This window comes from Dermacentor andersoni, chromosome 8, assembly GCF_023375885.2.
Source record: "Dermacentor andersoni chromosome 8, qqDerAnde1_hic_scaffold, whole genome shotgun sequence".
NCBI lineage: Eukaryota > Metazoa > Arthropoda > Arachnida > Ixodida > Ixodidae > Dermacentor > Dermacentor andersoni.
Window position 1 is genome coordinate 146,527,232 of NC_092821.1, and position 23,825 is coordinate 146,551,056.

General features: G+C 46.6%; 1 protein-coding gene across 1 annotated transcript in view; it reads right to left on the minus strand.

Moving 5' to 3' along the window:
- Window positions 1-23,825, minus strand: part of Pex23 (tectonin beta-propeller repeat-containing peroxin 23) — a 72,697-nt gene that overhangs the window by 36,013 nt on the left and 12,859 nt on the right. The window contains exons 7-17 of the mRNA XM_055069501.2: window positions 21,464-21,564; window positions 19,752-19,871; window positions 17,461-17,760; window positions 16,203-16,270; window positions 14,723-14,859; window positions 13,987-14,114; window positions 11,605-11,766; window positions 10,973-11,119; window positions 9,588-9,745; window positions 7,102-7,232; window positions 6,089-6,288 (exon numbers count right to left, since the gene is read on the minus strand). Of these exons, the coding sequence (XP_054925476.2) occupies window positions 6,089-6,288; window positions 7,102-7,232; window positions 9,588-9,745; window positions 10,973-11,119; window positions 11,605-11,766; window positions 13,987-14,114; window positions 14,723-14,859; window positions 16,203-16,270; window positions 17,461-17,760; window positions 19,752-19,871; window positions 21,464-21,564 (1,652 nt within the window). The remainder of the gene's footprint in view (window positions 1-6,088; window positions 6,289-7,101; window positions 7,233-9,587; window positions 9,746-10,972; window positions 11,120-11,604; window positions 11,767-13,986; window positions 14,115-14,722; window positions 14,860-16,202; window positions 16,271-17,460; window positions 17,761-19,751; window positions 19,872-21,463; window positions 21,565-23,825) is intronic.

Here is a 23,825-nt window from a genome sequence, read left to right on the forward strand (position 1 = left end):
CTTCCCCCCTATGAAGATGTCTATGGAGTTTTGCAGATTGTATCCTCTTCTGTAGACTCTGAGCACCTCGGATTTCTCCGGGGAGCAGACAAGCCCGCAGTGTTCAGTGTATGCATGGACTGTATCTGCTGCGCTCTGCAGAAGGTCTTGTTTTTCTCCTAAGGATCCCTTGGTCACCCAGATTGTGACGTCGTCGGCGTATATGGCATGCCTGAGCCCTTCAATTTTTTCGAGCTTCCGTGCTAACCCGATCATAACAATGTTAAAAAGCGTAGGGGATATCACAGAGCCTTGCGGTGTTCCCTTTTTGGGCATGTTGAAGGTGTCAGTCCTGATGCCTCCTATACCAATGGTGGCGGTTCTGTCACTGAGGAAAGCTCTGACGTAGTTGTGTATTCTCTGCCCGCAACCAATGTTGCTGAGACCCTCCAGCACAGCCCTATGACTTACATTGTCGAAGGCCGCCTTAAGATCGAGTGCAAGCAAGATATTTTCTCCATATTTCGGGATGGTAGTAAGTACCTCCTCCTTAATCTGCAGGAGGATGTCTTGCGTTGAGAGGCATTTTCTGAATCCAAACATAGTGTGTGGCATGAGCTCGTTATCCTCCAGGTGGGTCTCCAACCTCTGAAGCACAATTCTCTCGTATACTTTTCCCAAGCAGGACGTTAGCGAAATGGGTCGCAGGTTTTCCAGGCAGGGAGTCTTTCCGGACTTCGGAATCATAACTATTTCCGCATGTCTCCAGTCGTCCGGGATAGTCCCCTGTTCCCAGTGTTTATTTACGAATTCTGTAAATCGTTTGATGGAGTTTTCGTCCAGGTTCCTTATCATGGCGTTGGTGATGCCATCCTTGCCTGGCGTGGTGTTCTTTGTGGCAGACATCACAGCGTGTCTTACTTCTTCTATGGTAATGGGTTCATCTAGAGCGGGATTTGCTTCGCCCGTGTATGCCAAGCTGCAGTCGACGTCCGTTGTATCCCCAATGTAGCGCTGCTTGATGTTCTTTAGCATTTCCCGGTCTGTGCCTTGGAATCGGTGCGCGATCCGTTGGGTCGTTTTACGATTTTCGGACTTGGTCATGGTTGGGTCTATAAGACTCCTTAGCAAGGCCCATGTCTTTTTCCAGCCCAGGGTCCCCTGTAGCTCGTTGCATTTTTGGTCCCAGTTGCGCCCTGCGAGTTCTGTCGCATACTCTTCGGCTTGTCTGGTGACCTCAACGATTTTTAGTCTGAGTTTTCTGTTGTGCTTCTGCCGCCTCCATCTTCTTAGTAGCCCCCGTCGGGCGTCCCATAGGTGTAAAAGATGCTTATCCACCTCGGGTGTGTTGGTGGTGAGGGCGACCTCTCGGGTTAGCCTTTTGCAGTCTGCCTTGATTCCTGCGACCCAGCTCGTAATGTCTGTGATCTCAGTGCAGAGATAGTAAGCTTCACACAGCGGCAAAAGTGGTGTTGGCCATACACGCAGACGGATCTGGTGACGGGAGAAGGTGCTGCTGAGAGAACACAAGGGGAGAGCAACTGCCGAGGCTCACACACCTGCCACTAGGTTTGCAGTTTCGCATTGGTCGTCGTACAAGACGGGCTTGCATAATCTCTCAATGTATAATCGAAGTTTTTGATGATGAGATGACGATGATGATGATGATTGGAGTTCATTAGCACAAGGGCCAGAAGTGGCCAAAGAGCACCAAGGCCACAAGAGACTGCCATTGGTAAATGAATAATGAATATTGAGATGTGGATGAAACACGGCTGCACAAAAGCCTAAAAAATATTCGTTGGAGAGCGCGTAAATATATTCGTAATAAAACTAGACAATGATGCATGACATATGCTATGCAGAAACAGTGCACTACGAAGAGGTGATGTACTAAAATATGTCCCTACAAGTAGCACTACTGCCTCACCGAGGCCTTTAAGCACAAGGGCCCAGAGGCATGTGCCATAGAGGTCTCTACTTTCACAGCATCAGCTTCTCGTGAGAGGATGTGTTTAATGCATTGGCTCTATGGGGAGTTCGTCGAGACTGCACAAATTCATTGTAGAATCAAGAATGTCACAAAAAATGCAATGCAATGCGTGTCAGGGCCCCCAATTTGCTTTGAAACGTAATGATCAATTATAAAATAAAAGGTACCTTGCATATATCTAATTCAAATAGACAGCACCTTTTATGCAGAGTAGGTTTAGCCAGTAATCCGTAATTTTTGCTTCTCACATTGCGTTATACTGGCTCCACGTTGGAGGTCGGCTAAGTACAGTTTGTACGGCTGCTGTGGTGAGAGCCGATGCCATGGTGCTGCAATGCAGCCTGTGTGAGAGCAGTCACTGAGAGCAGCCGGCCACAACCAAGCTCGAACGGAGCAGCAGTTTTATTTTTTTCTGCCAACGACATTAGCATGTGCGCTCATATCGAATGTAGAACATAACGAAATCGCTTTTGTGTGAAATGAGACTTCATTACAACAAGGTTCGATTCTATAAGCATGAGCTGTCATCTCAAGCTGTAGCAAACTGCATGCACAAAACAATAAAACTTGCATTATGCATGTGATACAGTTAGTTGACTGGCGTTAATGTGACCCCTGCGGGAGAGCGAGATTTGGTCTAATTATCCGAAAGGTTGAATTACCAAATGGCGGCAAAATGACCGAATTCAAATCTTTTTCATTGCTTGATGTATTCTGTAACGTCTTTTTGCTTGCTGCTCTTGAAGTACGACTCAAACAGCATGCGGTAAAGAACGCCAACATGTTTAAACATTGCCTCAGTGTGACATTACATGAAAAAAAGTGGGAACGGATGGCTCCACAGGCGGAAGCGGCCAATAAAGGATAACAATAAAACAGCTTCACGTCTAGGGAAGCAGTAGCCCCGTCTGCTGAATTTCTTGTGGACTGGATTTTGGGGTTTTACGTGCCAAAACTCCAATCTGATTATGAGGCACAACATAGTGGGCGACTCCGGGTTGATGTTGACCTGCCTCTTTAACCTTTAACCTTTAAAAATCTTTAGCCTGCCTCCAATACATTGGACACGGGTGTTTTCGAATTTCACCACCATCTCAATGCAGCCGCCTACGGCCATGATTCGATAGTGCAACTTCGTGCTTAGCAGGGCAACATCATAGCCGCTAAGCTGCCGCGGCGGGTAATTTCTTGTGTTTTCGAGCTTTTGGTATCGGCTGCGCGCACGAGAAGGTGCCGGTGGCGGTCAAATTAACCAATGCAGCACGCTTTCAAGTTCAAACTAAATGAATCTTCATTCCACAGCAATGTATGCTTTCTCACTGGCGCTTTCCATGGACAAGAACGGCACCGAGAGCGGCGCTGCTGCGCCGGCGTTGAGAGCGCCGCATGCGAAGCAAAATTCTATTAGCGGGTGGTACCCCTCTCCCATCTCTCGTGCGCGCCGCCTTGATTGCCTCCTGCACTGCGCGTGTTTGGGCACGTTTCGCGCCGCGCGCGGTGTGTGCCTACGTGTGTGCGCGTGAAGGGCGGTGTACAGTCTGTTTCACATTTAGGGGAAAACTCGGAGCGCATTGCATCGCGATGCGGCGAGCGCTTGAGTCAGGCGGCGGCAGCAGCTCGCGCAGGTGCTCGAGGGGCGGGATCTTGAACGGCGTCGTCTGCTACGGCGGCGCGCGCTGGCCGCATTGTCAGTGAACGTTCTACTATCGGTTGCAGGGCGCCGATCTCATCGTTACGGCGTGAAATGAGCCGGTATTCTTTACTATGCGTTGTGCGACGCCAACTGATACGCCTCGAAGGTAAGTTCATCGCTGCAGGGCAGTCATAGACGACGTACTGATTCCATACATTCTTGACGGCCCGTTTCTGGAAGGCGACTATATATTCTAACGCGATAGGTCGCCGATCCACACGGCTCGTGTGGTGCAACAACTGCTAGAGGAGCGCACAGTCAGTCTCTTGGAGTGGCCGCCTCAATCCCCGGGCGCCAACATCATTTAAAATGTCTGGGGCTCGTTGAAAGTATCGCTGGCGCACCATCCCCTCTATCAGTCGCCCGAGGATAGGCTTCGATCCACCATCGTCAGCGACTGAGACGTGCTGCGAATGAACACATCCCTGATCAAGTCATTCTGCACTTCACTGCCTTCCAGGATGAGCGCTGTCATCGCTGCCGCCGGGGACATGACGAGATACTAACTGAAGTTCCGAGCGTGACGTGTCCAATTCCCCGCCGGCGGGTAGAGTCTGTCTGGTGTAGCGAATGATTGTCGAGAAAAATCATTTCCAGCTGATTGTCTGAACCTAAAACATTTTAGTCCTATCCGTTTGTTTCATCGTGTTCGACTCCCATAGTTATCATTGTTGAGTGCTTTGTTTTCCTTTCGAGTCAAACAAAGACTGAACACGTTGCGCGCACATCTTGGTGCGTCTTGTCGCTGCTTATTACGGTAGCACACACAGTGAAGAAATATATGTGCACTGCCCCTGACAGTAGCACGCTTCCCGACAATGCGGCCAGCGCGCGCCGCCGTAGCAGACGACGCAGATCACGACTACGCCCCTCGAGCGTCTGCGCCTGCTCGAGCTGCTGCCACCGCACGACTCCGTTGCTTGCCGCATCGCGATGCAATACGTTCCGAGTTTTCCCCTAAGTGTGAAACAGACTGTACACGCTTCTATTTGCCTTTAAGAAGATCAGTACACTTGACTATTATTTTTATGGCTGCAATGCAGCGAAATGGCAGCGTCTTCTTAACCATGTAAGTGACGCTGAGCAGGTGATTGGAAACGACATCGTATGTACCGCCGGAAAAATTGTCAGCACATACGATGCGGCACATACATACGGCACATACGAGCTAAAGTCATTTTTGCAGTTTCTCACAATATGTTTGCTACAAATCCGTGTTGTATCTGATGGCGACAACGGTCTTCCATCGACACTGTGCGGAAATAAACAAAATATATCGATTACTTAAATGATACTGCGCGACAAAAAACGACACGGACGTGAGAGACGACACACCAAGCGCATGTCGTCGACACACCAAGCGCTTGGTGTGTCGTCTCACGTCCGTGTCGTTTTTTGTCGCGCAATATCATTTAAGTAATGGATTACCTACTTGCCCGGAATGCTGCTCTCAAAAATATATCGCTGCATAGCACAAGTACGACATGCGCACACAACTTCAACTAGTGCGTCCCCTACAATATGGAATAGAAGCACCAATGTAGACAGCTTGGTCATTTTTTAACAGTTCTCAAGAGACGGAAGTTGAAAGTATTAGTAATCATTCCTGCTTCAGCAATGCCGGCGCGACCAAGACGAGGGCGTGTATCGTCCACCAACTCGATCGATCGGTGCAGTGGTGAAGCGGTAATGAACTCCGGTCATGTTCAATGCATCGTGCACATATTCAATTTCTCGGCACGCGTGAACTTCGGCCACTGCTAGCGTATACAACAGAAGTGGTTTCCATTCTTGGGCAGCGCACACATAAACGAAACACGAGAAAGAAGACAGGACAAGCGCTCGTCGAACAACTTAAAGTTTTTATATGAATAAAAGGATTATGTACCCAGTAATTATTAAATTCATGTGGGTTACATATAAAAACCGTCATACACTCAGGAGTGATCAATAAACGAGCTCGTTTCGTTTGCCAGTTGTTTACTTCGCTCGGCGCACCGCAGTAATCCATGTGTGTCGTCTGCTTATTTCGTACCATTTTCTTGTGAATCGACAGAATTTTACTGGTGGCATCAACCATTTCGTGTTTACATTGCTGTCGTGACAGTTAACAACACAATCATAATTTCCGGTCATCCGAAGAGGCGCCGTCGCAAACAAGAGACGTTTCGCGCGCGGCGCGAACTGAACGCGGGCGCGACCGCGGAAGCGGCGGCGGAAACCTACACCTGTCGGAGATGAAATCGTTCCGCCAGGGGAGAAACGAGCGCTGGCGTCTAGGATGAAACTTGGCGTGCGGTCGTCCATTGCATTAGGATCAAGCGAAAAGTCGAACTGACCGAGGTCGCATTAACGGAAGTCGAGTGTACAGCACACACACCTGACAACCAACCGATTGCAAAACCAAGACCTCATCAACTCACCCAGTGCCAGTGGACAGAGTCGAGCTTGGTGTCGTCCTTGGTGCACTCGACCAGTCCCGAGGCATCGCTCCACATGTAACGGTCGGTGAGCAGGCCCCGGGGAGCGAACCCGGAGATGGGGTTCCAGCGCTGGTTCTCGTAGATGTACACGCACTTCATGTCCGACATGGGCCCCACTCGTACGTTGTGGCCCGTCAAACCTGCATCATAACAGCAGCGAAAATCTAAGGTGCCAATCGCAGGGCTTTCCAGATTGACAGCTGATGTGATGCCATGCAGGAGTGAGCCAAGAGAGGAAATACTGTAGCTAGTGCAGACCAAGGCATCAAGTAAGAAAGTGATAGCTTGCATGGCTCCAGAGGCCTGCTGCACTGAATCTCTTTCTTTAGATGGAACGTCATATATCTCAAAGTATACGAGGTGCTTTTCAGGGACAACGACAGTGACGGAGAGGTCATTTTGCCTGAGGAACACTAGCTTTTTATTTAACTAATTCAATAACGTAATTGGTCGTTTTTTTTAATCTTCAGATTAAGAAGTTTGTAATATATCCAACAACATATCGCGATTAAATGGTATTTCGCTTTAAGGTCCGCATATGTGTTACTTAGACAGAAAATTGAAATTGTCGCGCTTCAGAAGAATGCAAGGCAAGCAAAAGGCTAATGATGCCAAAATGGACGTGGACGCGGAAAAGGATTTGAGCACGTGGTGAGCCGTACCGAGCTAGCCTAAAAACTCTCAATCAGACGTACTGTGAAAATTAAAAAAAAATTAGATTCTGGTGTTTTACATGGCAAAACCAAGATGTGATAACGAGGCATGCCGTAGCGGGGGACTCCGGATTAATTTATACCACCAGGGGTTCGTTAACGTGCACCCAATCCACAGTACCCGGGCGTTTTTGCGTTTCGCCTTCATCGAAATGTGGCCGCCACGGCCCAGATTCAATCCCGCATTCTCGAGGCTTAGGAATACCAAAGCCACTGCGCCACCACGGCGGGTAGACGTACCCTTGAAGACACCTCCTCCGTAGCCTCCTGTATAGGCCCACGCTGTCTTGTTGTTGCCCAGTGCCCACGTGATGCCGGCAGGGCACGACTCGACCGTCTGGAAGTGGCCACCACCCAGGTGACGCCAGCAGCTGGTTCGTGAAAGAGAACAAAACATAAAGTGAATCTCAGTTCCAAAAAAAATGGAAAGAAAAATAGCATCTATTGTAGTCGACTTCTGTTAATTCCATCCTGACGGAACTAACGAAACTGGTCGAATTATCCGGCGGGTCGAATTAAACAAAAGGCAGCAAAAGTGCTGAAACGTGCCACTGATTCACTTCGCAATGTTTGCCATTAAAATTAGCTTCGCCACGATACAGCCATGTTATGCGGTGAAGCATACCAAGTGGGGAAAGGTGCCGCTGTTACAAGACACTGCACGTGCTCCTTAACCTACACCCGCACATGCGCTGTCTACGGTCACAGTACAAGCACTGAAACGCCTAAGTTAACTGGCAGGCCTTGAGTATTTTAGATAAACCCCCGCTCATTTGCTGACTTTAAATGTCTTCTCGACTTCCTGAATTTTCATTTTACTGCCTTCCTTTTCGGTAGCTTTCCCAAAACACAAATGGTTTCGCTCCGTGATTCGCCATTGGTTCGGCGCTTGCTCCGTAGTGGTGCCATCTGCTCGGCTCATTGAGGTCTCTGCTCCTCGCTGGCTCCGGACAGCCTCTGTAATCTCGACGAGTGACAAAAAGGGCACTACGCAGTAGCATGGCCGATCCCTGTTTGTGGACGTCTCAGACCTGCGGCTAAGGCATTCCGAGCTTCAGCAACTCAGACTTCGCGTCCGATCTTCGCACGTGGAATCCTTAGGCTCTTGCCTAAGCATTTAGAGCATCGGTGCCTTCGACTGCGCAACTAAGGACATTGCGCAGCAAATCTATTATCATACTGTCACGATATCTCGTAACAATATCTATCACACCACCCCTTCATGCAGAGAACCCTATCATGAGCTCTGTTCACTAGGCCCCTTGGGCTGGCACAAATGGTAAGGCATCAGACAGAAGTACAAGCTGGAAAGCAACTAGCAGCTGCAGCGCTGCCTATCTAACAATGACGCTCTGATCCTAAGCTCCACAGCAAGTGTCAAGGAAAGATGATTTGAGAAGGCTGCAGAGAGCCTCCATTAAGTAACATGGTCGGTTCTACCAAGAGAAAAGAATGCCTCACTGATTGCGCTGAAGACTGCTATCAATGAGGCAGCCTGCAGGTTCAACACTGGAACTTTAAGCCCGCACAGATCTCTGCACCTCACTTCGTTTGAAACCTAGGCACCATACTCTTTGAAGAGCAGCAGTAAAGAATGCAACACAAAAAAAAAGGGGGGAGGGGGTGGATCGAAGGCACATCAGACCAGAGGTCACGTTTCCAAGAAGCCGTACATCACAAAACGCACCAAAAACTACAAATTTGGTGCCTTTTAAAGAACTGAAGAGAAGGTGAAACTTTTTGATCCGTTTTCTCAAAACTTTTTTTTTCTGCTGAGTTTCTGGAGCCGATTTCTTTGTAACTGTTTAGCCTATTTTGACTGTTTCTTTTGTTGCATTCCTTGGGCAACAGTGCAGGTCATGACATTCTCACTTTTTTTACCATGACATTATTTTATAAATTTAGGATGTGGCTATTCATTCAGCCTGAAAATGTGCTTGAAGTGAATGTAACATAAAAAATGACAATACAAAGATGTTGCGCGGTGAAAAAAAAAAGCAAGAATGACACGACCCTCAGCACATATTTAGCTGTGCAGTCAATGCTCCAACGAGCCTTCCATTGCATTTCTTAAGCTCCCCAGGACCTCCAGAATGTACAAAGAAGAAAAATTCTGCTGAATAAGATCTTCTCATGGTATGACTCAAAAACTCTTATGGAAACATTACAGAGACATTTGAAACATTTATGCCAATTTCCATCAAGATCCGTAAAGAAATAAGGAATTTGATGTTGAAGTAAAACGAGTTGGACGGTAGATGGACGTCTGTTTGCTTTCGGTGTCAGTATGTCATCGTGAGGTGGGTTCCCTTCTTTCGTTGTCTTTCGCAGTGTTTCACATCCAGCATAATACTTCCAAGTGGCTGTATGCGCGCTTTCCAAGTATGCTAGACATGAAATAGTTCATGTTCCATATCTGACATTCCTGTGAGAGCGTTTTCTCACATGTAAACATTTCTGTAACATGATTTCTGTAAACATTTCTGAAACATTCCTGTAAACATGATTAAACTTGCTGAAGGCCTGAAAATTCATGATCCGTTCTGCAGCAGTGTGTTTTTAATGATTCCTAAGATGTGAAAGACGTGGAGAAACTATGTTTTCAATATACAGTATAAACTGACACCTGAGGAGGATATGGCAATCAAGGAGCACAAAGAGGCAAGGAAATGAAGGGTGGACCTTGTGCTAACAGGTACAAACAAAGCATTCGAGACTATATGTACATGTCTGTCATGGCCATGTCGTCGATGGGTGACTTGGGTTCACCATCTTCGTGGACGAACACATGACCCCGTTCTGTGATTCCCCAGGCAGCGCCAGCGTGGACTGCGTTGTCAGTCATGCCTCGCATTCCGAAAGCCACCAGGTTCAGCGTCGCAATCTGTGATGGTGATAAAGGACAATGTGAGAACTAGATTTCAAAAATTTACTGAGTGGTGGTCCCAAAGTTACTCTACAAAACGTCAAATGTTGCAAGCAAGTTTTGCCTTGTCCCTCATCTGCATTGCCACGAGGAGTTATTCAATCTAACATTTAACGAGTCAACTCGGCATGACATAGGCTGCGCATACTTGTAATTTTGACGCATAAATAAAGAAATACGCAATGCCTCTTGTCATTATCTTTGTTAACAAAAGCAGTAAATGTGCTACAGTTGACGTCCAACTTTTCGGACGTCCTATTGGTTGTGAAAATGCCAGAAAAGTCGGGCATTCCAAAACAATGAATGCATGCCTTTCACTACCCCCAAGGGCTTAAATCACCACAGGCACATCCGCAGCAGCTCTGAAGGCCTACCAGTACACTTACTAGGAGTACCATCGCTGGTACTGCGAGAGGATATGGCGGCTGCACACATGTATAATTAAAGAATACACACGGTGTCCTGCGACAGTGGACCCTTTCCGCTCTTAGTACGCATCACCACGTGCACACCGATGTACTGTCGCGAAGCTGACTTTCGGGAAGCATTGTGCAAAACCTGACCCTTGCCCTACTTTCCGATCTTCAAAGCCATCGGCGAGGATGACAAAGGCAGAGTCGGCGCCATTGTGGACAGCGGCGAATTCAATCAAAAACACGGCACCAAACAGCAAGAAGCTTGGTAGCAAACGTCGAAGCTGCTATGCCTAGCGCTGCCGCAGTGGTAGCTACACCTGCTAGCGTATTGGTGTGCGAGTGCACTGGTTCGATGCTGCAAGGTAATAAAAATGGTGGCAATGTTGGTTTGGATAATTGCCATTTTGGACCTGTGTCCATGGCAAAAGGTCCGGAAAATCAGATGGTGAAAGGTTTCAGCGTCCGAAATTTCAGACGTCCTTATACATTCGCTCTATGGAGCATGCGGTGGTGGCGCGAAGTCGTTCGAATTATCGAGCATGTCTGGAAAATCTGGCATTGACTGTATAGGCCTTCCCAGTATGATATTTCTAAAAAAAATTGCTAAAGAAATGCAGGTAAAAATCGGCACTCTTCATCAATGTTTCTCATGGCATTAAGGGGTTAACACACAGAATAAGTGCCACAATGCTCATAACAATAGAAGGTGTTTAGATAGGATGGCAAGAAGAGCTTCTCTTCAGGCAGAAGTGTAGAAGTCGATACAGACCCAGTCTTCGAGTTCGTCGTCAGTGCCGAATGCCAACTTTATGCAGGAACGCTTCTCATTCAGGGTCTGCGTGTAGATCCCCAGCAGACGGCGTTCCCGGTTTGACAGGTCGCAAGCGGATGTCACTTCGGCTAGATTCAAGGCCATCTGACAGAGAAACAAACAACGTAAAAAAAATGGTAAAGGTAACAGAAACGATCAGTGCCTCTCAGAGTCACCATTCAAAAGGACTTTAAAACTTTTTGTTCACCAGATTTAACAGCCCTACGAGCCTGACCCTGGTTCTAGGGACGTGTTACAACTCGTTCCTCACGACACTTCCTTCCCGTAACATGTTATTTACTTCTCACAACATGTTGCAACTCTTTTCTCATGACATTAAAACTCACTCCTCATGACACTATAACTCACTCGTGACACAACTTGCTTTTCATAACCTGTTATACCTTGCTTCTCATAACTTTTCATGACTTGCATCTTATGACTTGGTATGACTCATTTCCAACATTACAGCTTGCTTCTCATGACCTGTCATAAACTTGATTCTCATTCTCCGACATAACTTGCCTTTCACGACAGGTTAACGCTGGTGTCACTAACCAACAACGGCTTCGTGTCTACACTGTCCTTACCCTCCTGTCAGAACCAGCGTGGTGGTAGAGCAGCCTCAAGATGGCCAGGTCGCAGGCTTCCCCTTCCGAGCCGAGCCGTTCCAGCTCGAGCCGACAGCGCACCCACTGGCAGGGGTGCGAGTCACGCCACAGCTGCGCGGTCGCACACTTGACCCACGTAGACTGTACAAAGGAGCAGTGAAATGAACTTTCTGTATTTACATCTCTAACCGTACGAAAGAAGAGAGTGACCACAGAGGAGATTGCTGCATGAAACAGCCTGAAAATCCAATTACCTATTTACATAATTTTAATGTGCACCTTAACTTTTTTTTTAAAGGAAAATAGGTTGGAAAATTGCCTACGTGCTGGAATTGAATACAAAACCAGAACCACTATGGCGATTCTTGCAGCCACCTCCCCCACATGGCTATGCTGGAGTTTCTGTCGCGTCACCGCTTCTCCCAGCAAGGTGCCACTTTCGCGGCTATGCACCGCGCCTTTTTGGCCAACATGAGCAGCTGATAAGAGGGCTCTGGGGTTAGCTTGCGGCATCTCACCTGGCAGAGAGATAGATATAAGCGTGGCCCCACAAGGGACTAACAAGGTATGCTGTGCGGTTCACAAATCATCAAGCCGCACCTGCGGCTACTGCTTTCTTCCAGCACTGCTCTACTGTACCGAATTTTACACCCGCTATTAAACCTTTGAAGGTTTTTGCCATATATGTACGGTGGCGGTTTTCTGTCCCGCGAGGTCTTTGCCGTATGGGTACGGTTTCAACCCTGCATCTGAAATTTCTCGCCATAATGAGGATGCGTGCTTACTGGGAGGTGCTGCCACATCTTAGGACTTACAAGAAGCATTTGAAATTTGTGCTACCTTCTTGCAGAGATAAACAGAACTAATTTCTAGCTTCAGCGCGTCGCGCATACTGCGGCAACACCCCTTTTGCGGTTTCGGTTTCGCCGTGTGATCGCAACGGAGGTGTGTGAAACGTGATATTTCTCTTTGTTGGCACTCTCTTGGAGGGGTTGCGGAAGTTGATTTCTATCTTGATTGGCACTGCTCTTAGCTTGTTGATCATCGCCGCTCGCGAGGTATTCTTGCTCTCAGCGGCAACGCGCTTTCGCGGTTTCGGTTCCACCGCGTGATCGCAACAGAGGTGTGCGAAACGTGATTTTTCTCTTTGTCCGTAATCTCTTGCAGGGGCGACGGAAGTTGATTTCTTTCTTTATTGGTGCTGCTCTTAGCTTGTTTATCACCGCCGCTCACGAGGTATTCTCGCTCTCCGCAGCAACGCGCTTACGCGAGAGGGTGCCTCAGACCTCTGCCTAAGGCAGCCGCATGCAGAGAATATGTCATGTGTGTGCTAACACAACTTCTCGCTCCAAGAGGAGAACAGACATGCGTTTTAGGTGTGCAGACTGCGATAAGGCACTGTGCGTAGACCCGTGTTTCAAGGAGTACCACACTCTGAAATGCTATTGAACATTTTGCAGTTCTGAGTGATGCCGACACCAAAATACTGTTCTTAATTTTTTTTTTTACTATTTATTCCCGACTTTATACATTCTGCACATTCAAGATCCGCAATAAAGTAATTTGACCACCTGGGAAAGTATTTTTCAAAAAAATAATTCGACCCTCAAAGGTTAATTCAGAAACCCAATTAACAATCTTATTGCACTCCATGTTGGGATTCATGACTTCATAATTCCACGCCATGTCTGCTACCTTGGCAACAGCCTTCCATCAGAGCCAGCAACATCTGCATACAAGATGGCGACGCCAACTTTCATGTAAGCTGGCAACGTGGGAATGGCCTCGCCGCTTTCATTACAACAGCTCATTTAAGAAAGTCATTTCATGTTACAGGCTTGCGATAAAGAGTCGCATCGTGCATCTGTGGTGGTCTAGAGACCTGCATGCATTACAGGACGAACTGGTGGAGTCGTTAGTCGAGACATGGCCCACCAACTCTATCACTACGGTTACGAAGCAATTCGAGAAACACGAGACATCAAACACAGTAAACCACATGGAGAACATATAGGTCGCTGTAACAGGGCTCTGTGACAGTAACGATGACAGTGACCTTCAGCGTCAACAAATTTACATTCTGTGAAAGTAAACTCTCCAGGTTTCATCTTGTCCCGACTGCAAAAGATGGAGGCATGCTGCTTTCTTCCTGGTGATAAAGTCGGGTTTACATTGGATGTGGCTGAACATTATTGTTCTTAGACTGAAGCCACAAAAACTGGGTGTGCGTTAGCTTCGACAACACGTTATAATCGGCTAAATACGGTACATTCTATTGCACCGTTTCTCTCAGCGCCATTCACAAGGACTGCTACAGAAAAATTCAAACAATCACAGCCTTGTCAAGCGATGTGACGTCACCTTTTCAATCGCGGAATCGTAGTTGTAGTTTTCCGTCTCCTTTTCCCGACGGTCTCGGAGGCGACGCAGCACGAGCTTCCGCCACTCAGCATTTTCCAAGTATCGAACAGCGCCATCAACAGTTGAACCTGCACAGTGTAAAAAATTGCACAGCCAATTTATTGAACTTCAACAGGTCATTTTGCTGCCCAGATTGTATACACAGCGACCGTTACACTACTTAAAACAGCTACGGAACGATATGTTGAGCAAATAAACATTTGTTTCCATACAGGGATACCAAACCCTTATCCACCAATGTTGCCAGCAGTCCTCCTTAATATTACTGCACTAAAACATCATTCAAAACAAGCATCAGAATGGCTCAAATATCCTTGTGAAATAAAAATGTCACACATGGTCAGCTAAAAACAAAACGTTGCCCACAATATGCCAATATTTATCGCTAAAGCAGGCTAAAATCTGCCAGACCTGGCAAAAAACCTGCTAATATGGTCACAATGCAGCTGTACAGCTGTCACACTGAACACGTTGAACAGAGCACCCTGGGAAATCAATGGTATGGTACAGGCTAAATTTGCGGTGCCTGTGGTTAGAATCGCTGGAAACCAGGATTGCTTGTCTTTACTACAACAGATAATGCATACATATGTTAAAGAGACTCGGAATCCATTAGATGTAGCAGAGAATCTGCTAAGATGACCAACACTTCCGTTGCGACACGTCCTCCACATACCCGTCAGACTGAACCAGTTGGGCAGGGCGCCGGGAAAGTCAATCGTGCAGGCGGTACCACTGACCCAAGACCACGTGACGGAGCCGACTGCGTCGTGGACAGCAGGGGTCGGCCATTCGTCTGGGTAAGTGGAATTCCTTGATAAAAAGAAAATGGGCCCACAATGAAACACTTCACGGGGCACTGACACTTTTTGAACACAGTAAGAAAATGTTCCCCATCTGTACTGTAGACGATGCTGCCGTGGACATACGAGCCAAGTAAAGTAGACTCCCATCGATTCAACTCCTGTTAATTCAATTTCGCGGTTTATTCAATCCCAACTGGATGTCCCAGTCAGCACCCGTACATTTATACGGATAGAAGACTTTCCGTTATTTGGATCCTGAAATGGGCCTGCACACAATTCGAACATGACCGACAAGCACACATGCACCAGACTGCAACGATACCCCCAATCAAACTGCAAGTCAGTGACCCCAATGGCTGCAGCCACTGCGGTCACCGACTTGCAGTTTAAGTAGCACTGAGGGACAGCGAACGCATCGAAAATGTGTTGGTCTCTTCAACTGAAAATGATGATTTTCTGTCTTGGCAGCCTTCTAGAAAGCTGACTGTATTATTTTGTTGCATGCAAGGAGGATGCCTCAATTTCACATACAGTCAAACTCCATTATAACAAAGTCGCATTTGTCACGGAAATACTTCCGTTATGTCTGTCATTCACTATAAGCATGTATTCTTTACACACTAATATAGGTGAGGCGCAGTTTAGTTTAACTTTGCTATATCTGATAATTTGTTATATCTAAATTCATTATATATATCTATGTGGCTGTAACAGATTGCTTACTCTCTCATGCGGATTTCAAAACCCCTGCTCTTCTTCGTCTGAGGCAATGTCAGGGAATACATTCCATCAAGGGTGACGACCCTCAGATGCTAGCCACTGGGCACACATATCCATTCGTATTTTCTATGAAACAGGGAAATGGGTGTTGTTAATGCACCCCAAGTGTCCGGTCAGCATTCCTTTGTTACCCTCAGGCACCTTTGCCAGACGCAAGCCTCTGAGGGCTACCTACGCGCACCGTGGAAAGAAGAAAGGAAAGTAGCAACGGCCAAACCATTTCTATCACCGCTGCCCCGGCTGAGGGGAAGGATGAGCGGAGGGGACGACGCGGAAAGCAAACATTGCATTCCTTCTGTCTTTGTCCGGAATAGATTACAACGTTAAACCATATGAATCAATCCATGAATCCCAAAACTTGTCATGATTGACTCACAAGCCAGTGAGAGCCATGCCATTCGATTCGATGGCTGTCAAACTTTTTTTTTGTTGCCGCCAATGCTATTCCTCATTTCACAAGTGCAATTAATCTCTTCCAACTAGACAACTTCATTCTTGCAAGTTCATTATCTTTCATTTCTGTTTCGTCACTACAACGTGACTGTGTCCAGCACATTGTAACACACTTACATGCAGGTTGAGAGCTCGCCAAATGTCGAGTGTGCAAAGTTATGCATTGGAGATGACCCTACGGATTCCTGCAAAGAAAATAAACAAGAAATAAGCAAACATCAGCGATTCCTTGCAATTCTATTTATCACACCAATCCAATTTTTTCATGACTGTCTCTAAAGTCCATAGACCCTCTAAGACAGTATACACTGTTACATCGTACAAGTTTACGCAGTGATCTAAGTCTGTAGGCCAGTGTGCAAATTTATGGTCTGGCACTCCCGATTGACTTGTGTCTGCAGAGAAAAAAATTCAGTAGACATTAGTGATTGCTCAACGATTCCATTTCTCAATGCAATTTCCCATGATTGCCTACACAGGCCACGGACAATCCAAGACGATATACATTGTCCAAGTTTTCACAAGGATCCAAATCCTTAGACTGGTCCATAAATTTACAGTCCTGCGCTAGCAGCCAGCTGTTGAGTCTGCACAAAAAAGTGCAGAAGGTTACAGCAATTCCTCTGGCTCTGAATTTCCTCAACGGTGGTGATAGGAGGCTCTTGCTCCAGCAGCCACTGCAATCAAGAACGACTTGTTCTTTGCAATCCACGCAGCATCAGCGTCGCCCACTACAGTGATGACTGCCGTGACTTCCGAGACACCCAGGCAAGTGCACTGCTCTCAGAGTCTGTCTGGGGCGCGAAGCACCACACAAGGTTGCCAACTGCCAAGGTTGCATAACAGCACGACAGTTAGTTATTGCTCGGCTTCCAACTGTACGTTGTCACAAAGGCACGAGTTCAAATCATAGCAATGGCGTCGGCTGCTAAGCTTTGTTTTGCTAGGCAACATTTTTAAAAGACTGCGACATGATGTTACATACCGTAACCCTTGCATATTGCTGATGATTGGCAGCAGCCTGCCACCGCCCCCTCCGATGTTTTAGATCTCCAAGTTATGGAGTGCCCTCCTGCACTCGTAGCCAAAGCAAAGAATCATGCTCTGGCCAATCAAGGCCAATTTCAGGATTGAAATGACGAAAGTTTGGGCCCATAGAAATGCATTGGCACCAGCAGGACCTTTGGTTCGGATCGAAGTAGACAAGAAAGTGAATTAACCAGGGTCGAATTAACGGAGGACTAGATTACTGGATGCAACGAAGGTATTTTTATGTCGGATGCAACTTCGTTACAAAGCGGGTCGAGTGCGCTCCTTTTAGCCAACATTTTCCATTACGGTACATTCGTGCTCCGTGGCATCCTTCTTCACTCGCCTGGTGTCTTGCAACCACGGTGTCGCTGCACGGAGACCCCGAGCGCGAGCTGTGGCGAGACATCTTCTTCCGGTCCGGAGTCGGCGGCGGATCGTCGCCGCTTTCTGCTGCCACCGCAGCGTACGAGGGCGTGGCCAGCCGAAGGCTGCCCAGGGACGTCAGCGAGCTCACGCTCGCAGTCCGGCTCGGAGCATTCCCAAAGGGCACAACAATCTCCTTCCACTCCCGGCCGCTGGCCTCCTCGAACGTGACGCCGGTGCGCAGACAGAGCTGGCGGTCGTCGCGCGTGATGCCCCACACCTGAAGAAATAGCAATGCATTTCATAAAATAAAGAGTACATCAAAGAGCAACACTAATTTAGTTTACACTGATAGTGTCTTCTTTCAAAACTGTATTGTCATTAATTTCACAGTAATATGTTGATTAGGTAGCTCAAACAAGAAACAAAGGTCACAGCTTTGTTTTTGAGTTTTGCACTGAAGCCACAGTCAGGTACGACAGTGGAACGCCTTGAATTTTTAAGCACAGTAGAATCTCGCTAAATGGAGCCACAAAGGATTGGATAACTATGTTCTGATCAAGAGGAGTTCAGTTTACTCAGAGCGATGAGCAGAGATCCAGCGCTACATATGTCGCACATCCTCTTAACATTTTTAGATACGTTAAGCACAAAGAAACCAAAAGTGAAAGTAGCAGCTAGTTTGGCCAGCTATTTGGGTGCAGTCATTGGCTACTGGATTGACTATAGGCACCACTGGATTCAGTTTCGAAGAGGCACTGGTCGCATATTAAGACAGAACATGGCTCGGTGACCCAATAACGCATGCTCATGCGGAGGGAGTCTAAATTATCGAGTGGCACGCTGCAAGGCATCCAAAATTTTGTTTGTCTTAATTCTGGTCACAAATGGACCAAATAGCGATGCTGGCAAGGAGCCATCCAGGTATGTATGCATGCCATGCATTAAAATACTATCAACTTTCTGGCTGCTCGATTCTCTGCCACCACTTTGTAAGGATGGCTTTCTGTTCAGGAGAGCGAAATATATTTTGCAAGAATGCATTTCGCATCCTGCCACATTTTGAAAAAAAATGCTTTAGAGCTTATTTCTGTGGCTCCACTTAGAGTTGTGAAAATTTTGGTTCCGATTATTGAAAACTTTTTTTGCATTACCCAAATACACAAACAACCAATTCAGAGGCTGTTGTTTTATCTAGAGGGACACACAAACTTCGGAACATGAGTCTCGCTGATGAAAAGATTGTGTCTCGTATTGACTGAAACAAGCACTGTTTTTCTCAGTAAACGAGGATTTATATTTTTCAAGTCTTCATAACAAGTCTCAAAAAAGAATTTTGGCTCCCAACAAATAGGATGGCCTGTCACATGATTGTCTGTTAGTGTGTGCAGCTCCTGGAACTTTTCTTAAATACTGAAATGCAATACATTTTTTTTCCCTATAAGCTTTCCCGTAACTTACAATGAACAGCTACATCTTTAATTGTTATATGGTTAGAAAAATGGCGCCATGGCCTTTGAGATTGGGCAGTGGCAGGCTGTGGCCCGATCTTGAAGGATAAAGTGGCACTATGCAAATTTGCGCCCACAGCCAAAAGAGGGCACCACATCGCCGCATACACCAGGAATTACAGTAGTCGCAGATGCAGCAGCTTACTATTGCAATGTGTGTTTTTTTTTTAATAAGTGGCTGAAAAGGTCAAAATGTGGATGGTTGACATAAGTTTCAGTCACACCTGTGAAAGAAGCCCATCGTTCTGGTTTCCCAATTTGCGAGGCAAGCTATCATCACCCTCGCTTTTCAGCATTGCTAGTGTCGGGAACCCTACATTTTAGAGGTTACTCAGATCAATTCTTCTGCTTACGAAATTTTCGCGCTTTTGGAAGTAACTGCTGCAGGCACAAACATTTCAGACGATGAGGTTTTTATTGCACTGTAAAAAACCGAGTCCTTAAAAATCAGTTGTCAGTCCTTTTAAGTGGCAATTCCATTTAGGTGACTTCTGTTTGCAGAGATATTGCTGTTCCTTTCTTTTGCGATTCTGGGCCGTTTTGGCACGATAAAAAACTGCCCGATTTTTTCACGCCTTCGCGACCCCTTTAGAAGGGTAATGTTCTCATACAGCTCAACATCATTTTTTTATCGAGTTCTTTTTTTTATGCACATGCCATTTTCCCTCAAAGTAATCGACGAGCCCCTCTAAAATGAAACAACAGCCTTAGAATAACTTCAGCCTCCCGAAAATCGGAAGCTGAATACATCGCAACTCACCTGGTCATTGGGGCCGACACTGATCATGGCCATCGTGCCAATCATCTTCACCCAACCAGACCCCGTGACCGAGGCCCGACAGCCGAGGTCGTCGCACCGTATGCCCTTGCGAAACCAGACCTGTAAGGGAGTCACGCGCGCAGCACGCTTGCGTGAAACTTGCCAATTCTTTAGCACGCCTGCCAAATAAACATCTCCCAGAAAAAGTAACAACAGTAATCAGCAAGCAGCAAGCCTGCTGAAGCACTGTCACTTCAAGTCCGGTGACATATCTGGGGATAGCACCAGACTGCACCAGTCAGACCTGTCGCATGCGAGTGGTTCCCATCTTGCTTCAACTCGATTTTCGGTGTTACGAAACCCTCCCGAGTAAAAGCCAGCCCAAGCCGAACATTGGGCTACCATATTAACTTGTGCAAGGACCTTGCGCCTCCACTTCGGAGTGCAAAAATATTAGGAGTTTCACTAAGCGTCACGTACACATCCAGGTGCTGGTTAATTCGTGCAAGCCGCTACGAGATGGCACTAGCTACTGTCCTGCAGACATTGGCATCTTCATCATCACTGTATCAACACAGCACGAATCCACTGCACTCCAACGGTTATCAGCTGTGCTGCGGTGTATTTAGCTGCATCACACTTTCACACATATTCCGCTGGTGACGATAGGGAAGCACCTGATGACTGCCCACTAGGTGCATGTAGAGGGCATAACTGCACGAAATGTGGACATGGATTTTGCATGTGCGGCTTGCAGTTTCGTTTGAAACTGTCGTCAAGTGCTTCAAGGTGACAAGAACCTCGAACACTATGATGGCACCGAGGACAACCAGCTTTCAGAGAGCACCGATGAGGTAAGCTCGTCAAAAGAGGGCAGCAGAAACCATGAGGACGACTGAATAAAAGTGATCCTATTCAGCCGCCAGCCTTATTCTGCGTAACACTCCAAGCACAGTTTGTTGACGCTTCAGAGGGCAGCCATAAACCTGACTCATGCAAGACCCGCACCCTGTAAATGATTTTTTATTTAAGTGTGGGCCCTACACAAGCATAGTACATTCCCAAGCACACTTGCCAACACTTCCGAGTTTCTCGCGAAACTTACAAACTTGGGCTTGATCTACGATTTTACAAATGCTGAGTCAAGTTTTATGAAACATACCGCTCGTAGGAAAGTTTCGCTGGACCGTCTCAGAACCTTCCATTGGAAGACTTTTGATGGTGAAAGGACAAAATCGGGGTACTAGCTTCGAGCAAGTTTATATAGACAAGTTCCTTGCAGGCAAAACCCCTAACAGCGAAGTTTCAGTGACATTGAAAACGATCTTTTGCTTGCTAGCATAATTGCTGACCTAAGTTTGCTGTTGCATTCGTGCTGCATCTTAACTTAAATCTTATTAATAAAGTAGGTATGTAACCCTGAAAAGGTCTGCTTTTAGGGCAGGCTCTAAAGAAATTGTGTGCACTCAGTTGCGAATCATATTACACAAATGTATCAAAGAAATTAAATAACTCTCTTGTTTGCCAAATGGATTCCATGCATATTTTATATTTCACTTTGTTTAGAAACTAGAAACTATTCTACATACAGAGGTCATTTTTTAAAAGAATATTTGTATTCGATTCGATTAGAAAATTTCGCTAATTGGGCACCCCTACCGAAAGCTAGGTTAACGGCAATGAGAGTGACCATGCCGGGAGTGGCAACTGACCGTTCCATTTCGTCCAACGGCCCACACCATGTTCTGCCCCACAGCAACTTGCAACAACTTCTCTTCAGCATCGGGTGCAGCCACTTCTGTCCATTCAGTTCCTGCAACGACAGTTATTTTCACGACTCTAGCACTCTTCTGTGTTTTAACCGCCAGAGGTCTCTCTGATGAATACTGAGCATTGATTCAAACTCTAAACCTCTGAGAAGGAATACAGTTGAACACCATTACACCAAACAGAAATATTTACTTATTTTTAATGGTACAAGCATCGAGTGACACTCTTGTTTCTTGCACAGCACTTCACTTCCCCTCCCAAGATGACCAGGGGTGAAATTCAAAATAAATCACAAAAAGATAGAAAAAAATAGTATAGTACAAAATTCATGGGTTTTATATAGATATGATATCAGAGCATAACCTTAGTTACATGTTGAGTTACTGAAGTGTATGGAGTTATTAGAATTAATTATAAATCACTGACTACCGCACACCAAAGCACAGAATCATAGAGTGTAGAGACCTGCCACGTGAGCACGACTTTGGTGAAATTCCTGGGAATATGGAAGTAGAAAGCGGAAGTAATGACATCACTAACGACGTCATGCACAAGAAGGTGGCTTGATATTTAACCGGCTAATTAAAGGAAAATGGCTGCTTGGCATAGACTGAACATTTGCCTTGCAGAGCGGATGTCACATCACTTCCTCCTCTCTCACTTCTCCTCTCCCGGCGTTCACTTGTTTGCTCGCTTGCTCGCAACAGCTGCGCCCACTCGTTACACGCTCTGACGTCAGCACCGGATAGGGCACGTAAGGTGCCCTTTGTACACCACTCGCTAGGGGGCTATGCACCACCAGGTGGCACCCACTTCACTTCCTCCTCACCCTCTCTTGCTCCCCGCCTGCATATTGTGCCAGGGGAAAGACGGTCACTTGCTTAACCTAAAGAACACCAACACGAAGGTGCGAGTGCCACTAAGAGACACCAAAGTCGAAGATTAGTGTTGCCTACCACTTTTTTTTATTTGTTCATTCATTTATTTCTTTATAATACCTCAAATGTCCCATATGTGGAGTTTCACATGAAGGCTGGGCAAAAAGTAGATCATGTTACAAACCAAAATTGTATTTAAAGATGCGCAGTGCAAGTCAGTGCAACATTGGCTTCAAGACAATGTGGAATTGTCTGCCGATAAATGTCCTGCAGGCCGAATCTGAAGGCACAGTCTTGGATCACCTACCACAAAATTCTTAGTCTGTTAAGTTACATGTAGTGGACATAACTTCTTGTCGACTGCCCCTTATATGCTTCTCTGTCCGCAGCAAGCTCACAACAGCCTCTCCCCATTTACACGCGTACAAATGCACTGTTCCGTAATCCTCAAACTCTACATGCACCATTTGGGCCCATTTCCAGTAATTTTCTGTGCTTCTACTAATTAATATAAACAGGTTTCACACAACATCCTACACACCAGCCACAGGCAAATGGATGTTCCCCTGTCACCGTCATGTCTGTGAACACTGACGCTGGCCAACGCTCCCAGGGCTAAGTCCCACGCATATGGTCCCAAATGCCTGAGAAAGTAGATGGGGCACAGCCATCGTCACAACAGCTCAATTGCTAAAGCACTACATGCACTGTGAGCTGGCCATAGGAGAAAACAAAGACATAGTGCATACCAAACTTTTCCAACAAAGTACTAACCCTGTACACTAAAGAGACACCAAATAGAGAAGTAATTTGAATTGTAATAGTAAGTTACTTATTGACAGCACCGAAAACGTTTGGGAAAATGTTCCCAAAAAACATGATCTTTCGACACAAATGTTCAGTACATTGCCAAACTGCGATCATGTGATACGTATTCTCGACGCTAGATCCCGCTTGAACAAGAAAACAAGTGAGGCATGCACAACTGAGAGCAGCAGGCACCCACCATGGCAACTTCCCCGGAGTACTAACCTGTCTGTGCCATGTGAACATTTCAGCTAGCACTCAGTTTCCTCTACCAGTACCAGCAAATCTCACGGACTGTCCCATGTCGCATTCTCAGCTATCGCCGCCAACCCTATTGGGATAAGCATCTTCACCTGTCTGTTCCACAGTGCATGTGGCATAGTGCCATTGGAAGCATACTGCATGCTTTTAACAGGTGATAACCCAAACACGCCGCTGTACCTTACTGCAGGCTGCGCGAAGCAAGTGGCCATGTCGCGCTCTGGTGGCATCATCTTCTGGCATCGCCTACCAGCTCAATATCATTTCAGTTTCCTGTCACCGTTTTTAACCACAGTACAATAGGAACACGATATATAGGATGTCTCGGACAGCCAAAGCTCCACCAGCTTGACGCATT